Raw genomic sequence first — 21,944 nt, forward strand, 5'->3', positions numbered from 1 at the left:
CAGAAATCTGTGACAAATTCTGACCTGTTTTTCTACTTTATAGATTTCTAACATCATAGTTTCATGGATGAGCCGTCAGAGTCTGATGAGAACTTAAAGGTGGAGTTCCTCAGGGAGCCGAACTGGGCTCCACTAAAGTTGTAATCTGAAGAAACTGATTCCCATTTAACATTTATATATTTATATTAATGCTCAGTTTAAACATATAGTCACGACTGATTGGACGTCTTCATTCACCAAACCAGTACTTCCTGTGTGAGCCTGAATACAGATCCTACATTCACCGGATGTCCTCCTGCAGTGCTGCTGTTTGTAACGGAGGATTTCTCAGGTTGCTTCTTTTCAGGAACACGTCCACAGAGTATTTTCACACTATGTGGCCGACTGACTCCCCCCCCCCCCCCCCCCCAGCTCTGAGGAGAGAACAGCGAGCTGTCCCCGGCACTTTGTGTCACGGCCTGAAGCTCGGTCGGCCCGAGACGTCCAGACGTCCTCGATGTGAAGAGAGGACGGGAGAGGACGAGAAACTCTGTGTGACACGACAGAGGGGGAGGGAGGGAGGGTGAGGGTGGTGGGGGGGGGAGGGAGGAAAAGGCGAGGTCGCATCAGACGAGTGGCGAGCTGCATCCAAGTGTCAGCGTTCCCAAAATAGTGTCGAGTGACGACCAGACTGAAGACACCAAACAAACAACAGCTCTCACATCGAGTAAACATCGGCGAACGCACACGGACTCGACAAACTGTGAAACCTCCCTCTGTCTTCCGGTGGCGTGAATCAGATCCGCAGAGGAAGCGATCGGAGGGGACACCCGTCCTATTAGAGGAGGCCGCCGCCGCCACCGCCTCCCCCCCCCCCCCATGACCGGGGTCCCTCGCAAACACTTTGCCTTCGAAAAAAACATTGACAAGCTCCCTCTGTGCGGTGCTGTGTGGACGCAGAGGACAGAGTCCCGGCTCCAGCAGATGTCTTGTGGCGCCGACTATAAATAAAGCCAATGAGACCAGCCGGCCGCTGACGAGCTCAAGCCGCCGCGAGGCCGTGTTAGCTTCGCAAAGGGCCTGTCTCGTCTTGGCACGCCAGGCGAGCTCACATTTGGCGAGGGCCGGCAGCGAAGCCTCAGAGCTTTGTGTCGAGGGTTTGAGAGGAAAATACAGATTTTAACCCTTTAAATTCAAGGTTTCATCTAGGGTTGCAAAATCCCGGGAATATTCAAAGTTGGAAACTTGCCATGGGAATTAACGGGAATATACGGGAATTAACGGGAATAAACGGGAATATACGGGAATTAACAGGAATATACGGGAATTAACGGGAATATACGGGAATTAACGGGAATTAACAGGAAATGTTGTGGGTAATTTATACTAACTGTATTTACCTTGTCATATACAGACATAAATATCAACATTTTGTTTTGTCATAGGCTGATTTGAGCCCTGAGGAAACTTTGGGCACTTGACTATACGCTTCTGCATCGTTGTGTCATTCTTAACATAGGTCTTTGCACAGTATTTGCAAATGTACACAGCCTTTCCTTCTACATTGGATGGGGTGAAATGTCTCCACACATGAGAGAGTGCACGTGGCATTGTTCTGTAGAATAAGATGAGAAAAAAGTTTGTAAAAAAACACTAATGCAATGCCAGAGATATAAATAGTTAGCCAAACAATTGGAATCGTCTGTAAACATATTTTACAATTGATGGATAAATGAATGGAAATAGTCTAGATGAACAGATGAACAATCCTCAATCAGCATGCTAATATATTTTCCCAGTAATATCATGGAAACTTACCTGACTAGTCCTGCACTCTACAGCAGGCCTCAATAGCCCTGCTGTAGAGTGAAGCATGCTGGGAGTTATCTGTGCATGTGATGGAAGAATGCACAGTGGAGGGTTGAAATTCAACGTGCAGTGTGTGCTGCATTCCATACATCTTTAAAATAGAGTTTTGAATGATGTTTTTATTGCTCAGCGTTTAATTTGCGTTTTTTTTTTTTTTTTTTTTCAAAATTCCCAAAATTCCCGAGCTAAACTTCCCATGGAAAGTTTCCGGAAATTTACCGGAAACTTTCCGCCCCTTTGCAACCCTAGTTTTATCAGATGTGTTCAGAATCAGAATCAGAAAGGATTTATTGCCAAGTAGGTTTACAGGTGTAATCTCTACAATCAATGAAGTTTTCATCCCTCAGCCATCACATCTTAATTTTGTGGGTATTGATATTACTCCAGGTATTCTTTGCAACATCCCAGTAATTAATAACATTCCTTTTTTATAGTATTTGTGATATGCTTTTGTCCCACTGTGTGCATTCCATCAAATTGTTCTTTCATCAAGGACGATACTCAGGAAAATAAAACCTTGAAAAGTTCAGGACATTTGTCACACATATTAAATCCGGACAGTTTCAGCTCCTGAACTTCGCTCTCTGGCGTTTTTTGCACAAAAATGAAAACACAATGCATAAAGACAAAAAGTCATGGGTGACTTTCATTTCCTCACATCGTTGTGTTGTCCGTGCGTTCGTTGCTATTCCAGAAGCAAAAGTTAAAATCAGAACCAGGTTTTTATGTTCAAAGTCTCAATCCAGCACATGAACAAACATTTATTGAAATAAAAGAATCAAGGAATCATTCACTCTGCAAAAAATGAAAACAACCGTTAAAAGTCAAGAGTTGGGATTTTCTTAGTACTTCACATGAGAAAGAAATAACTGTATATAAAACAAAACAACAATATATACAAGATATAAAAAGTTAAATAAAGAGTAAAATGGAATAATGATCCCCACTAGGACTCTGGTTTTATTGTTTTGCTGTGTTTCTCCCAAGTGGGATCCTGTAATACTGTATACCTCGGCAACATGTCTATATGATGTATGCTATATCATGTATGGTGGGGGGTGCAGGTATGCAATGAAGGTATGAGTGGATATCATTATGTACTCACTTTGTTTTGTAATAGCTGCCTATTTTTGAGACAAATATGTGCGAAGTCTGTTATTAGAGTCAATTCTCAACCATATACTACTTGTTCCTGTATAAAGAAACATGTTTAATGTGCCATGTACCATGCCTAAGAAAAGTTTAATAAAAATGTAAGTTAAAAAAAAAAATAAAGAGTAAAATGCAAAACAGATATATACGAGATATAAAAAGTTATATCTTGGTGCAGAAAGGAGGCGAGGACGTGGTGGGAAACGTGTCACGTGTCGTTAACTCCTCCTCCTCTCTGCAGTAACTTAGAGTCAGTTTAGCATGTGTTTAACATGGAGTATAAGATCTAATGTGTTTACCATAACGTGATGTGCCAGTGAACGCAGGGCGGGCGCCAGAGAGGAGAGAGAGCGCCGCTGTAGCTCGCCGCTTCATCGATGACCCTGACACTCCCAGAGGACGCCGGCGGCCCCGGGGCCTGTCTGTCTCCATTTGAACCCGTCTAACGGCGCCTGGTTTGGAAGGACTCGCCAAGACGGAGTAGGCAGCTTCAATTAAGATGTAATGCGGCGTCTTTTTATGGCACATTTCATACTCGTACGCATCCACAGTCAGGGAAATATACGAAACGCTTACTGCAATAATCATCACAAATGTGATATTTCAACACTGGGGAAACGTCCGATACACAAATCACACTCTGCTTTCATAGGAAACATTCAGGGTATAAGTAGCCGGGGCTTTAATTTCATGTTCCATTACACGCCGCCATTACACCCGGAGGAACATTTCTCTGCGTTAAGTCCGACAGAAAAATGGAGGACGGCAATCAGAGACAAAAGATTCAAGCAAAAGGGCCGAGGACAGATTGTCACCGTGAATCAGGGAGGAGTCAGGAAGAAGGTGGTGGTGGTGGTGGTGGTGGTGTGTGGGGGGGGGGGAGGATGAAAAACCTCCGTCAGAGTCCAGAGAACACAGAGCAGGAGAGAGGAGGAAGGTGACACCACTTAAAATAAGTCTGTTTAAAAAACTCTCTGAATGGACATTTTGGCAGATTTTTGATTTTGGCCTTGTTGACAAACTCACTTTCAATAACTTTGGGTTTTATGTCCTTGTAACTAAATAATTTGTCATAAGGATCAAAACAAAGCTTCAGACTTTAGAACATTTCTTTAGAACAGGGGTTTTCAACTGGTTTTGTCCCAGGGACCACCATTCTGACTAGAAAGTAATCCGCGGCCCACTGTGTGTGTGCATGTGGATAGAAGGAAGTTATAACATTTGGTTTTCCATGTTGGTTTTATTTAAAAACCTCAAACAAATCTAGAAAAATCTGTGTAAAAACAACAAAAACGGTTGATTTTCAGTGCTTAAGAATTGGAAACAAAATTAAAATGCAGTTTGTAGTTGTACTGCATCTCAGAACCATATGTACATCAATATATAACGTTCATGACTTAAATGTACAGACATGTAGCTGACATGTTGAGAGAACGTTAAAGTAACGGTGATCAATAACAATCAACACAAACTGGGGCTACAACTGAAGAGGGAAGATGACAAAGTAATGCAGAATATGTCACAAATGATAATCATACAATATCACACAAACAATTGAGGTCTACTTAAGTTTAACCTCATGATCACCAGCACCTTTATATTATTTTAGACATATTTTTGTTATTATATATATTTTTCACGATATTCAAGAGTAATCTGGAAATGTGTCGAAATATCAAATCGAATTTCACGGACTCCTGCTTTAGAACATTAATAAATATTTTCCTTATTCAAAAAACTAAAGTAGAAGACAACCTGTAAATCTCCCTCTCTGTGTGTTGCCTGTTTCAATGTTTTCCTGTTAAAAAATCATTAATAGTAAATTACTGCCAACTCTAAACCCACATAATCAATTACTAACTCCAGCAGCGCCGCAGCAGCAGGGGATTCTCGCTGCTCGCCCTCTTCCGTGCACGAGTTACTCTCTTAACTTGGCAGCTGACACTTTGCCACAGTGGATGTGCTGAGAGGTGCATTAGAAGTGATAATGAAGAAGCCACTTCCACTCGAGAAGGAGGCAATTAAAGACGGGTGTAAACAGCCGAGAGACGAGCGAGTGTGACTCGGCTCCTGAGGGAATCCTCCAGCGTCTCTCACACCTGAGAGCTCGGTGGAGAGCCGGCGCTCTGACGAGGATTCCTGGTGACAGTCGGCGACAGGAGGATGTAACACAGTCGCTCAGCAGGAGGAGAGGAGGAGGAGAGGAGGAGGAGGATAGGAAGAGGAGGAGGAGGAGGAGGAGGAGAGGAGCTGCAGCCGTAGGTCGACAGGAACCACAGGCCTCACCTGCAAACTCCAGCATCACTCAGGGCTGGGCTGTGTGTGTCATGTGACATTTCAGGATTCCCAATATTATATTAACACAAACTGCTGTGGTCTGAGGGTGAGATGTGTAAATATTAGATTCTATTAGGATGTAAAACAGTTTCCAATATCAATAACTCAGCTGGTATGTGTAGACATTCTCAGAAGATGTGGTTTTCAAACCCTTATGACAAAGAAATGTAACTGAGGCTTAAAAATGTACAGATTAACCATAAACTTTATGTTTAACACTTTTTTATTGGTTTTCTTTAGGTATTCAATACAATTATACAATTACACATCACAAATTTTATGGATATACGCCTACCCACAATAAGACCCACCCACCCCCAGCCAGCCTACCCCATGCAGCAGAAGTACATACATTAAGAGATACTTTAGAGTGTATATATGTATATAGGAATATGAGATTATTGCAATACAGTTACATACAACACTGCTGCAAGACAAAGCAGAGAAAAGAAAGAAAGACACACCTTTTCTTCTGATAAATCTGTCAGAATTAAACAAATACAACATAAATTTCGATTATATTAATGAGCTCAATGAATAAAGTAACGAGTATAGCAGTAGAACACAAATGGCTGTAAAGCAAGTTCTTGAATATAATATATGAAAATACTAATATGAGGCCTTTGTATGATTTCATTTAGCCAATCAACAGACAGAAATCATTATGAGTCATTTTAATTATGAGAGAAGAGCGTCACTGTTTCCTGTCTGACGTATGTTGACGCAGGCAAATCTTCTGCAGCAAAGTCAAATAATATCAAATCATGTTTGAACAGTGTGAACATTAAGATGAGAAAAGACACTTAAACTATTTTATGATATTGGAATATGTTAATTATCCTCAATGTCTTTAGAGTAACTTATTTACTTTAGAGAATGTTGTGAATATGTTCTTCTTCACTTTAAAACCATGTGGCATGCTAAATATTATATAGAAATACATTATTTTATTTTGCTGATTTTCTGAAAGTTTGGGATGATGAAATATTGCATTAAATATAATAACAGAAAAAGTCTTTAGGCTCCACGGCTCAATGCTCGCTTACAAACTGTCTGGATATTTCCTCTTCATCGTGGTCTTCATCAGCTCTGCCCAGTTGAGTTCATATCAATATTCCATGTATTGATTATCTATCTTTTCTGATCAGAATCTGCTGCTACTGCTGTTTTGTTTTCTTTTTACTCAGGCGCTCCTCGGCCACGCTGAGTGTGAGGTCCACGGCTGATGACGTCACCGGTGATTTGGAAGATGCTCCAGCTGAAAGTTGTAAAAACGTCGCGTTGATTCTGAATTAGCGTGAATTCGTGTTTTCATTATGATCACATGGATTAAGAACACCAACATGTCGCTAACTGAGCAAAGAGCGGAATAAAAGGTGAGTTAGTTTTTAATCTATCGGCTTCTAAACGTGTGTTAGCATGTAGCATCGTTAGCCCGACCCGCACCAGAGTCGAGCCACTTTTCCAGTTTCCAGACCTCGTTGATAAATCTGCAGTTTTAAGATAAACCGGGTCAGATACAATGATATTTACAAGATGCGACCCAGGTTAAAATGGTTCCTGGTTCAACTCCCGCTTCGGCTTTAATCGGCTTAAAAAAGGAGGCTGGGGGGGGGAAACGCGTCACGTCAACAAGATGTCAACTCATAATATCTGATCCAGTTTCCGCCGCTTCTAATGAGCAGGTTAACACAAGATTAGCGAAGATTAGCGAGTGAACTCTTGGTTTTCACCATTATACATAAACACTTAGGGGTTTTTGTTTGGGGCCGATTGGAGCAACAGGTGTTTCTGTAAATTAAAGTTTGAATAATAAGACTTATTAAATAAATACTTTATGGGTGTGAGTGGTTAAGACTCAAATCAACAAGTTTCTGAATGGAGTTTGGCTTTTTCCTCCAACATGCAAGTGGCTGCAACTTTATAATACTAATGAATAGGCTACAAGTAATCGATAAATTGAATCTGTAATCAAGTAATAAAGTGAAAATTCAATTAAATCCCCAAAAGTTTAGATATTTTTATTTATTTTAAATGTATCTAAACTAGATATCTAAACTAAATTATCTTAACTAAATTTAAATGAAATAAAGTAATAACTTTCTGATTTTAATCGATTAATCAAATCTGTAATCAAGTTCTAAATTGAAAATTAAATTAAATCCCCAACTCTTTAGATACTTTAAAATGCAATAAAGTAATAACTCTCTGATTTAAGCTGTTATTTTTAAATATAAACACATCTTCCAGTTTCTTTGCTCTTCTAATAACACTAAAGTCAACATGTTATGTTTGTGGCCGAATCAAAACATTTGAGGAAGTCCTCTCGCGGTTTGAGAAACTGATTATTTTACAACTTCCTGAAAGTGTATGGACCACATTACTAATAACAAATAATATAATAGATTAGATTAGATTAAACTTTATTTTCATTGCACAGTACAAGTACTTATACAACGAAAAGCAGTTTAGCATCTAACCAGAAGTGCAAAAAAACCCGTAAAAGTGCAGAGTATTGTGCATATTAAAAGTGAATATGTAAATAAATAAGATCTGTACAGTAAGAAATATATATGGAATATTACAGTATTAAGAGATATTGTATGATATAAGAACGATGAATACACCATGAGCAAGATAAATATATATAAATATGAAAACACTAGGAGGGATAATACAGTAGTAAAAAAAGTAACAGTCTAATGCTGCAGGGAGAATAATTGACAGATAATATGGAGAGAATCAGATTTTCCTGGACTTTATTCTTTTGTTTTTCACTTGTTGAATTCAGCGTCACCTTAAAGGGGACATACAATGAAAATTGTATTTTCATAATATGTCCCCTTTAAATCAATCAATCAATCAATCAAGTTTTATTTGTATAGCCCACATTCACAAATAACAATTCGTCTCATGGGGCTTTAACATTGTGTGACATCCTCTGTCCTTAACCCTCAACAAGAGTAAGGAAAAACTACTAAAAACCCTTTTCACAGGTAAAAATATGTAGAAACCTCAGAGAGAGCCACATGTGAGGGATCCCTCTCTCAGGACGGACAGAAGTGCAATAGATGTCAGGTGTAAGAAAACATCATCAGGATTTTTAGCAGCATCCATTAGGCTAAACATTTTTCAATACTATGTGTCAGGCAGTCCCGCTGCAATCACAGTCTCTGGCCAGCAGCAAGACCACGATCCAGCATCAGGATGGGATCCACTATAATCCACAGTCATTGTCCACCGCCGCCAGTTAGAATCCATTATCAGCTGCCGCCTCGGTCGTGGTCCCTCATCATCCGATGCCAACGCGACAAAGGATCCTCCATTACAACGACGATCAGCTGGCACGATACAGAATCCACCGAACTGGATCCACCATTGCGACCTCCGACACGCGATCCACAATCATAATCCATGGTGCGGCCACAGCTGTGGCCCTGCATCCGCGGGCGCTAAGGCACAGAAACTCCGGGAAAATGGGTCAAGTTAGTAACATGTACTGATCAGATAAGAATTATCTTGATGTGATAAATATGGAGAAAAGGAAGGAGAAGCAGGAAAGAGAAGCTCCGTGTGTCTTGTGTCATAAATTCCCTGTGCGTCTTAGCATCATCAGGGGTTTTTGCCATTTAATCAAATTTGGAACATCGCACAAATTAGCTCTAACTATAAGCTTTATAAAAAAGGAAGGTTTTGAGTCTACTTTTAAACGAACAGAGCGTGTCTGCCTCCCTAACTGAAAGTGAGAGATTATTCCACAGCAGTGGGGCTTGATGGCTAAAAGCTCTGGCTCCTACTCTACTTTTAGAGACTTTAGGGACAACAAGTAAACCTGAGTTCTGGGATCGGAGTGCTCTAGTAGGTTGATATGGAACTAACATCTCTTTAAGGTAAAGAGGTGCCATATCATTAAGGGCCTTGAAGGTGAGGAGGAGAATTTTAAATTCTATTCTAGATTTAACAGGAAGCCAGTGTAGCGATGCTAATACTGGAGAAATGTGCTCTCTTTTCTTAGTTCTCGTCAGGACACGTGCTGCGGCATTTTGGACCAGCTGCAGAGTCTTTAACGACTTGCTGCTGGAGCCTGATAATAATGAATTACAATAGTCCAGTCTCGATGTAACAAAGGCGTGGACTAGTTTTTCTGCATCTTTTTGCGAAAGGACATGTCTGATTTTTGAGATATTACGCAAGTGGAAAAACGCGGTCCTAGAAATTACTTTTAAGTGACTATTAAAGGACAAATCAGGATCGAAGATCACTCCCAAGTTCCTGACTGTGTCATTGGAAGCAAGGGCAATGTCATCTAGCGCAGCTATATCATTAGATAATGTATCTCTAAGGTGTTTAGGGCCGAGTATTATAACCTCTGTTTTATCTGAGTTTAATAAGAGAAAATTGCGGGTCATCCAGGTTTTTATGTCCTTGAGACATGCTCGAAGTTTAGTTAATTGATTACTTTGATCAGGTTTTATTGACAAATATAACTGGGTGTCATCCGCATAACAGTGAAAATTTACCGAGTGTGTCCTGATAATGTTTCCTAGTGGAAGCATATATAATGAGAATAAAATTGGGCCGAGCACAGACCCCTGTGGGACACCATGGTTAACTTTGGTGCGCACCGATGACTCATCATTGATTTGAACGAATTGGGAGCGATCAGCAAAATAAGATTTAAACCAGTTTAAGGCCGTTCCTTTAATGTTAATTAACTGTTTTAGTCTCTCTAATAAAATTTGATGGTCAATTGTGTCGAATGCTGCACTGAGATCTAACAGAACGAGGACAGACACAAGTCCCTGATCTGAAGCTATTAGAAGGTCATTAGTGACTTTTGCCAGGGCTGTCTCTGTGCTATGATTGGTTCTAAACCCAGACTGAAAGTCTTCATATATATTATTTTCCTGGAGAAACTCACACAGCTGATTGGCTACAACTTTTTCTAAGATTTTAGATAGGAAGGGGAGATTAGATATTGGCCTGTAATTTGCTAAAACCTCTGGGTCTAGGGTGGGTTTTTTGAGTAGGGGTTTGATTACAGCTATTTTAAAAGACTGTGGTACATAACCTGATGATAATGACAGATTGATTGTGTTAAGTAACGAATTATCTATTAGGGGCAGAATTTCTTTAAGTAATTTAGTTGGAATCGGATCTAAAATACAGGTTGTTGGTTTAGAACCTGAGACTATTTTGGTAAACTGATCACGGGTGATCAGAGAGAAGCTGTCTAAATAATGGGAAGGATTCTCAGCCGTTTCTGAGATCTCTATTGTTGGGAGGGTATTAGTGCCAATTGAGGGCAGGAGATGATTGATTTTATTTCTAATAGTTAGAATTTTATCATTAAAAAAGGTCATAAAGATATTGCAATTTAGGGATCGAGGAATACTGGGTTCGGTGGAGGTGTGACTCTCTGTCAGCCTGGCTACAGTGCTGAAGAGAAACCTGGGGTTGTTTTTATTCTCTTCTATTAGTTTTGAGTAATAGGCAGCTCTTGCTTTGTGGAGAGCCTTTTTATATTCTGTAACACTACTCTTCCAGTCTAGGAGATTTTCAACACTGTTGCTGGAGCGCCACTTCCTTTCTAATTTTCTTGATATTTGTTTCAACTCATGTGTCTTGGAATTATACCACGGAGCTAATTTACTATGTTTTACACATTTCTTTTTTAGAGGCGCTATTGAGTCTAATGTTAATCGTAATGAGTCTGCAGAGCTTTCTACGAGGTGGTCAATCTCAATAGAGCTCGGGTTTTTAAAGAATTTGTTGTTTATGTCGACGGATAATACGGGTTTAAATGTAATCGGAATTATTTCCTTAAATTTAGCTACAGCACTATCAGGTAGACATCTAGAAAATGAGTTTTTTATTAGTGGCATATATTCAGATAGTGAAAAATCGAAGGTTATTAAATTATGGTCTGATAGTACTGGATTGCGCGGAAGTACTGTTAAATGTTCAATTTTGACACCGTATGATAACACAAGGTCAAGTGTGTGGTTACAACAATGAGTAGGTTGATGCACACACTGACTAAAACCAATTGAGTCTAGTATTGAAATAAATGCTTTAAAGGGGACATACAATGAAAATTCCACTTTTGTAGTGCTTCTACACGTTAATTTGGGTATCTGGCATGTCTACCGTCCCCAAAACTCTGGAAAAAAACAACTCCCGCGATTTGTTATGGTTCCTCTCTGTCAGAAACAATACGCTTGAGTGCGTCCAATGGGATTACGACTATGGGCTGTTTCAGACAGGGTAGAAAGGGTGCTGTTTTAAACGATCCTTGTGGTATTTTGACCAAAATATGTTTCAGCCATTTCATTAAGACCCCAAGGAACCATATCACCTGCGGTAAAATGGGCATGTTATGTCCCCTTTAAGACCCAGTGTCACTAAGTGTATTCACTTGTTCCTGCTTCAAATGGACAGTGAACCTGGTTCAGCCGGTTCTTCTGACCAACATGTATCAGCACCAGTCCCAGAGTTGATCTGTCTCCTCATCTCCAGGTCAGACTCCAGGTCAGACGCCTGCTCAGGACCCAGTCATGCCTCAGAAGCTCCAGAAGAACGCCCAGACCGGCCACTACATCGAGCTGGGCGGGTACCAGTACTGGCCGGTGCTGGTGCCCCGGGGAATCCGGCTGTACACCTACGAGCAGATCCCGGTGTTCCTGAGGGAGAACCCGTACATCACAGACGGATACAGAGCCTACCTGCCCTCCAGGCTCTGCATCAAGAGGTGAACCAGCTCCATGGACTGGAGAATAAAAAATAAAAATCTAGAAATTAGTACATGAAGCATTAAGTACTCAAAAGGCAAGAAATATATTTAAGTGTGTATTTACAGACATCAGTATTCATGATTTGAAAATCAATTACTATATATTATATCACCTCAATATTAACAGCTGTGTACCACTTCAGATTGTCCAAAACATTTCCTTGTTCTTTCATTCTCATATTCACACAGACGACACTGGTCTTAAAATATATAACAGGCTATCTACATTTAATTTTAAAATACAATATTATAAAGTTAGAGGGGAAAGCAGCATTGAAGTCAGCAAGCGTTCCTTCTATATCGTAACATCGCAGGAGAGAATGTGTGTTTTCTCCTCACCGCTCCTGTGAGAAGTTTATTTCATCAGTTTCCTTCTCTCAAAACAAACTAAAACCTGCAGAACATTGTGTGATGGAAATCTGGAACGAAGTTATCTACGTGTATTTAATTAGTGTCTTTCTGCAGAAAGGATCAACACACCGAGAGTCCTAAGGATCTCAGAGTGAAGATAGAGAACATTCAAATCCACAGATCTTATATAGGAGGACTTTCTCTCTGAACCAAACCAGACTGGTTCCATAGGCGCAGGAAGGAAACTAAACATTAACAGCTGATTCCCATATGTTTCCTAAGGAGATAAGAAAAACATACATTCCTTCCTGTGGAGGGTAAACAAGTGGAAAAAAGTTCTCATGTCATAAACAGTTCAGACCATAAAACAGCTCAGGTCATAAAGTCATTAGAGACAGGAATGCATAATGTTACTCTTCAACTACAAAATTGGTTTCAACCAAACTTAGTTAATTTTTCCAATACACATTGTTTCCAACAGAAGAGGAAGTTATTTATCTTAAACCTTTCTTTCTTTCTGCACTTGCAGCAGTTTCCTTTTTATTGTTTATTTAAGTAGAACTCCTGTATTTGTATTTATTTATAATAAAGTTGTACGGTTAAACTGTTAAATATGGAGCTTCAATTGCATTTCTTTGTCATATGGGTTTGAAAACAACACGTTTTTTTGTCTACTATACAAATACTCACTAATTGTAAGTCCTTTGATAGAAATCGCACTTTAAAACAGAAATCAAAACGTAAAAATTAATCTGGAAACATCAATTTTGAATCTTAAGTCGACAACGTGTAAAACGTAGTGTTTTTTACTTCTTTAAATAAAATTGGTTTTACGTGTTTATCTGGAGATTTGATTGTTTCGATTCAAATTCATAAAACAGACGTGGTTTCTATTTTCCATCAATGTCTTAGATTGATTTACATTGTATTAATCAAACAATCACAAATAGCAGCTAAATTATTAAGTAGTTTTTATTCTTGGCGCCAGTCAGAGTAGAGGGTTTGATTCTGTTCACGTTCTCACAGGATGAGGATGTGTGACTTTAAATATTATGGTCTGTGCCACTGTAATCACTGATCTCAGTCTCAGTAAGTAAGAGATGATTTTATGTGAATTATCTGATTTTGATAAATCCTGTTTCTCGATCCCACGTGCAGCATCTTCATCCTGTCCAATGAGACGGTGAACATCTGGAGCCACCTGCTGGGCTTCCTGCTCTTCTTCTTCCTCGGGGTTTACAACATGGCGTCCGTGCTGCCCGGCTTCGGCGCCTCCAAGGAGGATTACGTCATCTACTCCATCGCACTCTTCTGCTTCCAGGTACAGGAGCAAAGTTTCCCTCCTGACTTCTGTCATCACGTCGTTAATCACATTTCTCCATTGTGACTAGATGATCGTTGTCGGACCTGTTTGAGGATTACAGGGTTGATTTCATATGAACCATAACATCATGTTTAAATCCATACATTGTTAACTAATCCCTCAGTTTGATGGATCTTTATAAACACAAGCACAGTGATCCTGCCTCTCCTTCGTCAACTATTCTCATGTTAACAAACTTGTTGGATCAGATCTGTTTCATAATGATGCCAATAATTAACATCGTGAGAAACTTATGTAACCAAAATAACTTGTGTTTTTATTTTGAATTGTTGGGCTCTTAATGCTGTTGAAAAGACATTATAAATAGTTGACGAGGTGAAGTCCTTTCAGAGAAGTGATGATATCTCAGCAAGGACTCAAAAACCAAAGATCAGACTTTCCAGAACTCTTGATAACGTTTTTGAATTTGCTGTTGTTTTTATACTGGGGACAACATATTGTTAAGATAAATATGGAACTGGAACAGATCTTTAAATCAAAATGAGAACCATTTCTCAAGGACCCATATTAAAGGAGATACAACCAGTCAGTTTACTGAGTCCCACTTAAAAGTATAAACTTCTTCAGCACGTATCTTAAGAGACAGTTTCATTTCTATTTCACCTTAAAAAATCATAAATCATTCATCTGTGTGAAACAGAAGTGTGATGATTTTTGAAGCCGTCCACTCGTGATCAGAGTCTTATTAAGGAATGATGACATCATGAGACTCTTTAAATCCATATGTTGTTAACTAATCCCTCAGTATGATGAACTATTATAAACACGAGCACAGTGATCCTGCCTCTCCTTCGTCAACTATTCTTAGTTAACAAACTTGTTGGATCAGATCTGTGTCATAATGACGCCAGTTATTAACATTGTGAGAAACCTATGGAACCGAAATAACTTGGAAATGTGTTTTTAAATTGAGCTTTTTGCTTCTAAATGCTGTTGAACAACCTTTTTTAATAGTTAGTGAAGTGAACGCCTTTCAGAGAAGTGATGATATCTCAGCAAGGGTTCAAAAGAACAAAGATCAGACTTTCTAGAAGTGTTGAAAAATGTGTTGAATTAAAAAACAAAACACTTTTTTTCTACAATTCAACATTTAACTGTTTTAATCTCTTATAATGCTGTTATTTTTATTCTGGGGATAACATGTTGTTAAGATACATGTTGAGATGGAACCGAGCTTTAAAACTAAATGAGAACCATTTCTCTAGGACCCATATTAAAGGAGATACAACCAGTCAATTTACTGAGTCCCCTTTGAAATGTATAAACTTCGTTGGCCATATTTTCAGAGACAAAGTTTCATTTCCCCAGGTTTCATCATAAAAATCATAAATCATTCATTATTATCTCTGTGAAACAGAAGTGTGATGATTTTGAAGCCGTCCACTTGTGATCAGAGTCTTGTTAAGAATCACCTACTTCTTATTTTTATTCACACGTCACGTCCTTTGCTGCTGTGATGTCACATCCTGTTCCTTCCCTCTTCCAACCCCCCCCCCCAGCTGTGTATGCTGTGCTCGGTGGGGTACCACCTGTTCTGCTGCCATCGCTCGGAGAAGACCAGCCGCCGCTGGATGGCGCTGGATTACGCCGGCGTCTCCATCGGCATCTTGGGCTGCTACGTCCCCGGAGTCTTCTACACCTTCTACTGTAATAACGTGAGTTCAGGTTCAGATCTGAACTTCTCTGATCCGTCCCAACTCAAATCAGATGTACTCAAAAAAAAGCTTTATAATGAAATACTGACTATAATGGATAATTGTTTTTACATTTTAGGATCTCTTCTTTATTGAAAATGAAGAGAACGAATGATACGTCACACAAACAAAAACAGAAAACAATAGAAAGAGAAAAGGAAGTTGGAATAAATAAGATTCAAAAGTAAAACTGATATTTCTTATCACACCATTCATTTGCTGAACCATAATAATCAGACTAAATACAGATTATTATTTTTATACCCATTTCATGTTAAAAGTGACCATTTTTGTAATATTTTTTCCTGTTAAAATTAAAGTGGTTTATGTGATTTGACGTCAGCTTAGAAAGTTAAAACAAACTTTATATGATATAAAAACTATATATAAATTACAAATGAATATTAATATTATATCCAGTACGATTCGCTGCTGAAATCATCGGTGACGAGCGAATTATTTTTACTGTTAAACTGCATATTAAAGATACAAGGATATATAATTAATTTCCATGTAAATGTGATAAACCCGGATCATCTCTTCCTGAGATAAGACAAACATTAATTAATAAAACCTGCATCTTCAGGTAAATCTGAAACACAACTTGTGAGTAAAAGACAAAGAACTGGAGTGAGAGCGTCACGGCTCCGACTTTAACATTTAACCACGTCCGTCCCCGGAGACGTCTCCGCTGCACGTCCTGCTCTCTCTCTTCTCTCTCCTCTCTCTCGCTCTCTCTCTCTCTCAGCAGTAATTGATTAAAGCTGCAGCGGCGCCCGCACTCTGCCGATGGACTCGTTGTTCCCGGTGAATCAGCGAGCGCGACACCTTCGCCGCGCTCGCCGTTTGGAACCCAGCCTCCGATGACACCAGCCAGTTTTCAGCTCCTCATTCCAGCCGCCCACCATCTTCTTCTTCTTCCTCCTGAAGCGTTTGGCGCCCGCTCCGCTCCACCGCTCCGCTCGCTGTCCCCCCCCCACCCCACCCCACCCCCTCCGCATGTTGGAAGCGCCGAAGTTATTTTGCCCCCAGAACGCAGCTGAAATCTGCTCCAGCTCAAACCAGATGGCTGCGTTCACCGAGCGGCGCCCGTCACTCCTGCTCGCCACCATATGACGCTCGCAAGTCTGGGAGCCGTCTCAGCGAAAAGGCCCCCCCCCACCCCCCCACCCGTCCACTGCCAAGACTGGGGCTCCGCTGCTGGGTGGCTCCTCCTCCACTCCTGCAGCAAAGCCAAGTCCCAGAAGAAAACCTGCTTTTCTTTATATTTAGCCAGTGAAACTCGTGCGTCTCCTTCGTCTTTTTGGTAGCGAAGCAGAATCTGGAGGAGACGACTCGGTGTCTGTTCGGAGATTCAAGAGATTTGGCTGCGGCCGAGCGCGGGTTCTCGTTCCTGGTGCAAATTTATTCACTGTGAAATTCAGCAGGACTCAACACATGAGGACGTGTGACTGGACGAAGGCCGACAGCCACAGACGTGTCCAGACGGGACCGAGACAAAGCTGCTCAGACTTTACTCTCAGACTTTACACCAGTTTAAAATATATCACGTGCAGATCGGAAGATTGCTTTATATTTTTTATACGTATGATCACAACTGAAAGTGGATGTGGAAATAAAATAAACCTCCAGAAATCTGAGCCGAGGCCCAACGTCTCCCTCGTGAATTTAAATTCTCTAAATCAGGGTTTTTATCTAGTTCTGCTCCAAATTTTCCACAGTCAGAAATATCAGTCCACTAAAAATATCTGATTATTTCAACCAGATCCACAAATTAATCGTAATAAAACTTTGAAAAGAAAAACCTGTATTCCCCCACGATCGGGTCCTTTCCTTCCACCAGGTTTTGTAATCATCCGTCCAGGAAATTTTATCACAAAATAAAAAGTAAATTTCAGTCGATATCGATAAAGATTATAATAAATGTCACATTATATTTTATTTTTCGTTTAAAGACAGATTTCTGCTCCAGAGTGAAGCTTGTGGTCTAAAACGTTTCCAAATGACAATAACCTGATAAATGAATTCTGTGTTTAAATGAATTCTGTGTTAAACCTCCTGTTCTCACACTGTGTATAAACATATTGATCTGTTTAACCCTTGTTATATTAATGCTCATTAAAATTCTGTTATGATAATTAATGATTTAGTTTTATTGCCCAGCCCTTGAATTAATTTACGGTGTTTTTTGATGTGATCTAGATGTTTGGTTGTTTGATTTGGTTAAAAAACAGTTTTCTGGTTTACAACAAATATATAATTATCTAGATTCATGATTATTTATCAATAATAGTGAGAATGCTCATTAAAAGGTGCAGTGCTCTGACCTCTGACCTCTCCCCCCCCTCCCTGCAGTACTGGCGGCAGGTGTACCTGGTGACGGTGCTCGCCATGATCCTCGCCGTGTTCTTCGCTCAGATTCATCCTCATTACCTCAGCAAGCAGTGGAAGCAGCTGCGCTCGCTGGTCTTCTGCTCGGTGGCCGGGTACGGCCTCATCCCCACGGTGCACTGGATCTGCATCACCGGGGGGTTCTCCTCCGAGCTGGTCCAGGTCAGTCTGTGGTCCCACCGAAACCACCAAGTCCTCATTAACGGCTCAGACATGTTGTTGGTTTGTTCAAAAATCAGTTAAATGGATGTTTCCTTCCCTCAGGCGTTCATCCCTCGGATCCTGGGGATGTATTTCCTGGCAGCGTTGGCTCTAATTTTCTACGTTTCTAAAGTTCCTGAACGCTACTTCCCAGGTGAGACCCTTCTTCATTCCTCTGTTGTGGTTTAAACCTGATGATAAGTGTTCTTTAATACGTTTCATGTTCTTTAATAAGTCCTTTCTAATCTCTGTCACATTCAGAATGTTTTTAAAGCTGCAGGACTTGAAAGACTTGATGGGGAGACATCATTTTTTATCTTGTGAATGTAAAAAAAAAAGCCCAGTTTGTGGTGAAGGTAGAAAACACAGAAGCTTCTAAAAGTGATATATTTTATCTTTAGAGCCGGCTTCTTCATTTCCTCTGTTGTTGTTTAAACCTGATGAACAGTGTTCTTTAATAAGTTTCATGTTCTTTAATTAGTTTCATGTTCTTTAATAAGTCGTCCTTAATCTCTGTCACATTCAGAATGTTTTTAAAGCTGCAGGACTTGAAAGACTTGATGGGGAGACATGTTTTTTTGGTGCATTTCTTTCCTTTTGTGTTTTAAAAAGGTTTTTGTGAATGTAAAAGTGAAAAAAAAAAGCCCAAAGTCTGTGGTAAAGGGAGAAAACACAGAAGTTTATAAAAGTGGACAATGTGAGAAATGTTATTTAATAAGTCGTTCTTAATCGCTGTCATGTTCAGAATGTTTTTAAAGGTGGTGAACTTAAAAAACTTGAAAGGAGACATCTTTTTTTATCTTGTGTAAAAGCGTTCTTTGTGAATGTCAAAGTTAAAAAAAAAAGCCCAGTTTGTGGTGAAGGGAGAAAACACAGAAGCTTCTAAAAATGATATATTTTATCATTAGAGCATTTAAACCTGATGAACAGTGTTTTTTGATAAGTTTCATGTTATTTAATTACTCGTTCTTAATCATTAGCATCTCTGTCACATTCAGAATGGTTTTTAAAGGTGGAGTTCTTAAAAAACTTGAAGGGAGACTTCTTTTTTTATCTTGTGTGTACAAACGTTCTTTGTGAATGTAAAAGTAAAAAAAAGCCCAGTTTGTGGTGAAGGGAGAAAACAGAGAAGCTTCTAAAAGTGATATATTTTATCATTAGGAGAATTTAAACCTTTTACAGTAAAAATCCATATTAAAATCATCACCCTGAATATATAATAAAATGTTCATGAAGGACGATTTGTACGATTTGTTCCTTGCAAATGTATATTTTAAAACTTTAAGTTAAGATTTTAAAATGTTTTACTTTATTGTCGCCTTGAGGAAAAGTTCTGGACAAGAGATGAACATTAATTTACAAGTTTTGGGACAAAGACATGAATCATACTCATCCAAACGTCCTCTCTAACCCTATGTTCTAAACCCTGTGATGGATTTGACTGTTTTGTTTCTGCAGGTCAGCTGAACTACCTGGGCTCCAGCCACCAGGTGTGGCACATGCTGCTGGTGCTGATGTTGTACTGGTGGCACCAGTCGTCGTGCTTCATCATGGCGTACAGACACAGCGAGCCCTGCCCAGACGCCCCCCCACACGAGTAGTGACCACGACCAGCTGCTGCCTGGTAAGAAGAAGCTTCCTGGTCACTGTGGTAGTTAATGTGGAAGGAGGTAGTTTAGATTATATTTAAATCTCCCTGATATTGAGGAGAACATAATATTAATCAGGTGGTGTTTTTTATAGATTGGATTTCATTGATTTATTCGTCCTGTATTTTCATGGCAACAAGTTTGATTTGATAAAATTTTCCTTCACGCCAGTGGCTGTATATATTTTTTTAGTTTTCAAATTATTTGTCCATCTCGTTCTTGTGAATGAATCTCAAGAACGCCTTTTCTTTAAATTTTGTACAAACACTCATTTGTACTGCAGGATCAACAAAAGTACGTTTGTGTTTTTCTTCCACATGATATCTTGAGATCAGCTCCAGGGAATTTCTCCAGATTTGGTACAAACATCAAATTGGACTCAAAGTGATGAACTCATTTTTATGGTTAAAGGTGAAATTGAACTCACAAAACTTGTGTTTGGCTTCTTGGACTTTTTATCTCAAGTCTGTTTTTAGGGAATTTTTTAGCTGATTAAATTTCACAGGTTAAAGATCCTCATGAGTCTGGAATAAAAAAGATATGAGGCAGACCCTGGGAGATGATTCTAGTTTACAACTTACTATACTCTGACTACGAACTTGAATGAATATTCCCAATAAGTTGCACTTATAGTTTTATTATTTATAGTATTGTTAATCTGTTTTTCCCCTTTTCTCTTCAGGCTGAGAGAAGCTGCACAGAAGCCGGACGTATGTTGGGACATCCCAGTGTCCCAACAGAGGAACACGTTTTTACCTGCAAGTTTTTACCTGCAAGTCTCTGATGAGGAAACAGTAACTGTAGCATCAGGAATCGAACCTGTGACCTCCAGGATCAGAGGTGACACGAGTGATCGGAGCTCAAACAGTCACCAGTGGCTGAACTGAGTTTTTCCTCTTTACCACATCGTCACAGATGAAACTGAAATCACAGAATCTCCAGAGCTCGAGGCCGTTGACGTGTTTTCATTTTCACAGAACTTTGTTTTTCAGCCACAAAACCAGATTCAGGATCCGAGTTCAAGTCGAGTGATCGTTTCTCTTTCTTAGAAGTGAATTCCTGTAAGTGAGTTCTGTAAGTGCCTGTAAATAAATCATCATGTAGCTCTTACTAATTTAAATGAACTGGACTTTCCATAATACTTTTAAAAACAGCCTCCGAAAAGGGAAAATTCAAATATTCCATTAGTTTCACTACAACTTGTTTTTAAGGTGCTGTGAGATCAAATAGTTAAAACACGCAGAGTTAAACTCGACTAAACTATTTGTCTTTTATTTGTTTTGTTCCGTCGATAAGAATCTTTGTGAAACTCTGAGTTTCTTTCACTCACGATGTTTAGATAGAAAAACCAAAGACGCTGTCGTGGAGAAACAGAGCTCAACTTTCTGTCGATACTTGTATTATTAATTTTTCTCCTTTAACAGGAACAGTATTGATGTGTGTGTGTGTGTGTGTGTGTGTGTGTGTGTGTGTGTGTGTGTGTGTGTGTGTGTGTGTGTGTGTGTGTGTGTGTGTGTGTGTGTGTGTGTGTGTGTGTGTGTGTGTGTGTGTGTGTGTGTGTGTGTGTGTGTGTGTGTGTGTGTTTCTTACGGCCGAGTAAGACGAACAACTTTGTACTTTGAACACGAGTAGAACAAAAACCATGAGCTGCAGGTGTGAGAGTAAATTACCTCTGATTGGATAGCATAAGAATATCATGGTGTGGGGGGGGGGGTGGGGAGATCAGTTCTTCACTGTTGTTTATTATTTTGTAAAAATTCTCAAGCACTGATTTAGCTTTTTTTTAAATCTTCACGATTGCAGTTTGAGCTGCGACTTGTTTCTCTGTCGATCCGGAGGAATTCACTACTCTGCTTTTTAGTTTCCACTGTAGATGAACTCAGTGTTTTCAGACTCAACCTGTTCTCCACTTAGGGTCACGTGCAATGTCAAAGGTCAACACTTTCTTTTCTTTTTTTTTTTTTTAAATGACTTCGTTCCAAAATGCTACAAATCCAAACTGAAGATAAATTCTTAACCGTTTCATTAAAGCTCTCGTAAAGAAAAGTCTTAATTTCTAAACCATGAATTTGTTTATTTCTCCAGTCAGATGGAAACTGTCCCATTTTGGAATGAGATTCATTTGTTCTCTGTGATATTTAATG

General features: G+C 39.6%; 1 protein-coding gene across 1 annotated transcript; it reads left to right on the plus strand.

Moving 5' to 3' along the window:
* The first annotated feature begins 6,556 nt into the window (after positions 1-6,556).
* Positions 6,557-20,517, plus strand: paqr3a (progestin and adipoQ receptor family member IIIa). The gene is made up of 8 exons (XM_061071551.1): positions 6,557-6,713; positions 11,857-12,088; positions 13,640-13,802; positions 15,365-15,520; positions 17,915-18,112; positions 18,215-18,305; positions 19,610-19,775; positions 20,483-20,517. The coding sequence occupies exons 2-7, from the start codon at positions 11,895-11,897 to the stop codon at positions 19,750-19,752; spliced, it is 945 nt and encodes a 314-aa protein (XP_060927534.1). The 5' UTR covers positions 6,557-6,713; positions 11,857-11,894; the 3' UTR covers positions 19,753-19,775; positions 20,483-20,517.
* The last annotated feature ends 1,427 nt before the right edge of the window (positions 20,518-21,944 follow it).

Source organism: Limanda limanda, chromosome 5, assembly GCF_963576545.1.
Source record: "Limanda limanda chromosome 5, fLimLim1.1, whole genome shotgun sequence".
In the NCBI taxonomy this organism is placed as follows: Eukaryota; Metazoa; Chordata; class Actinopteri; order Pleuronectiformes; family Pleuronectidae; genus Limanda; species Limanda limanda.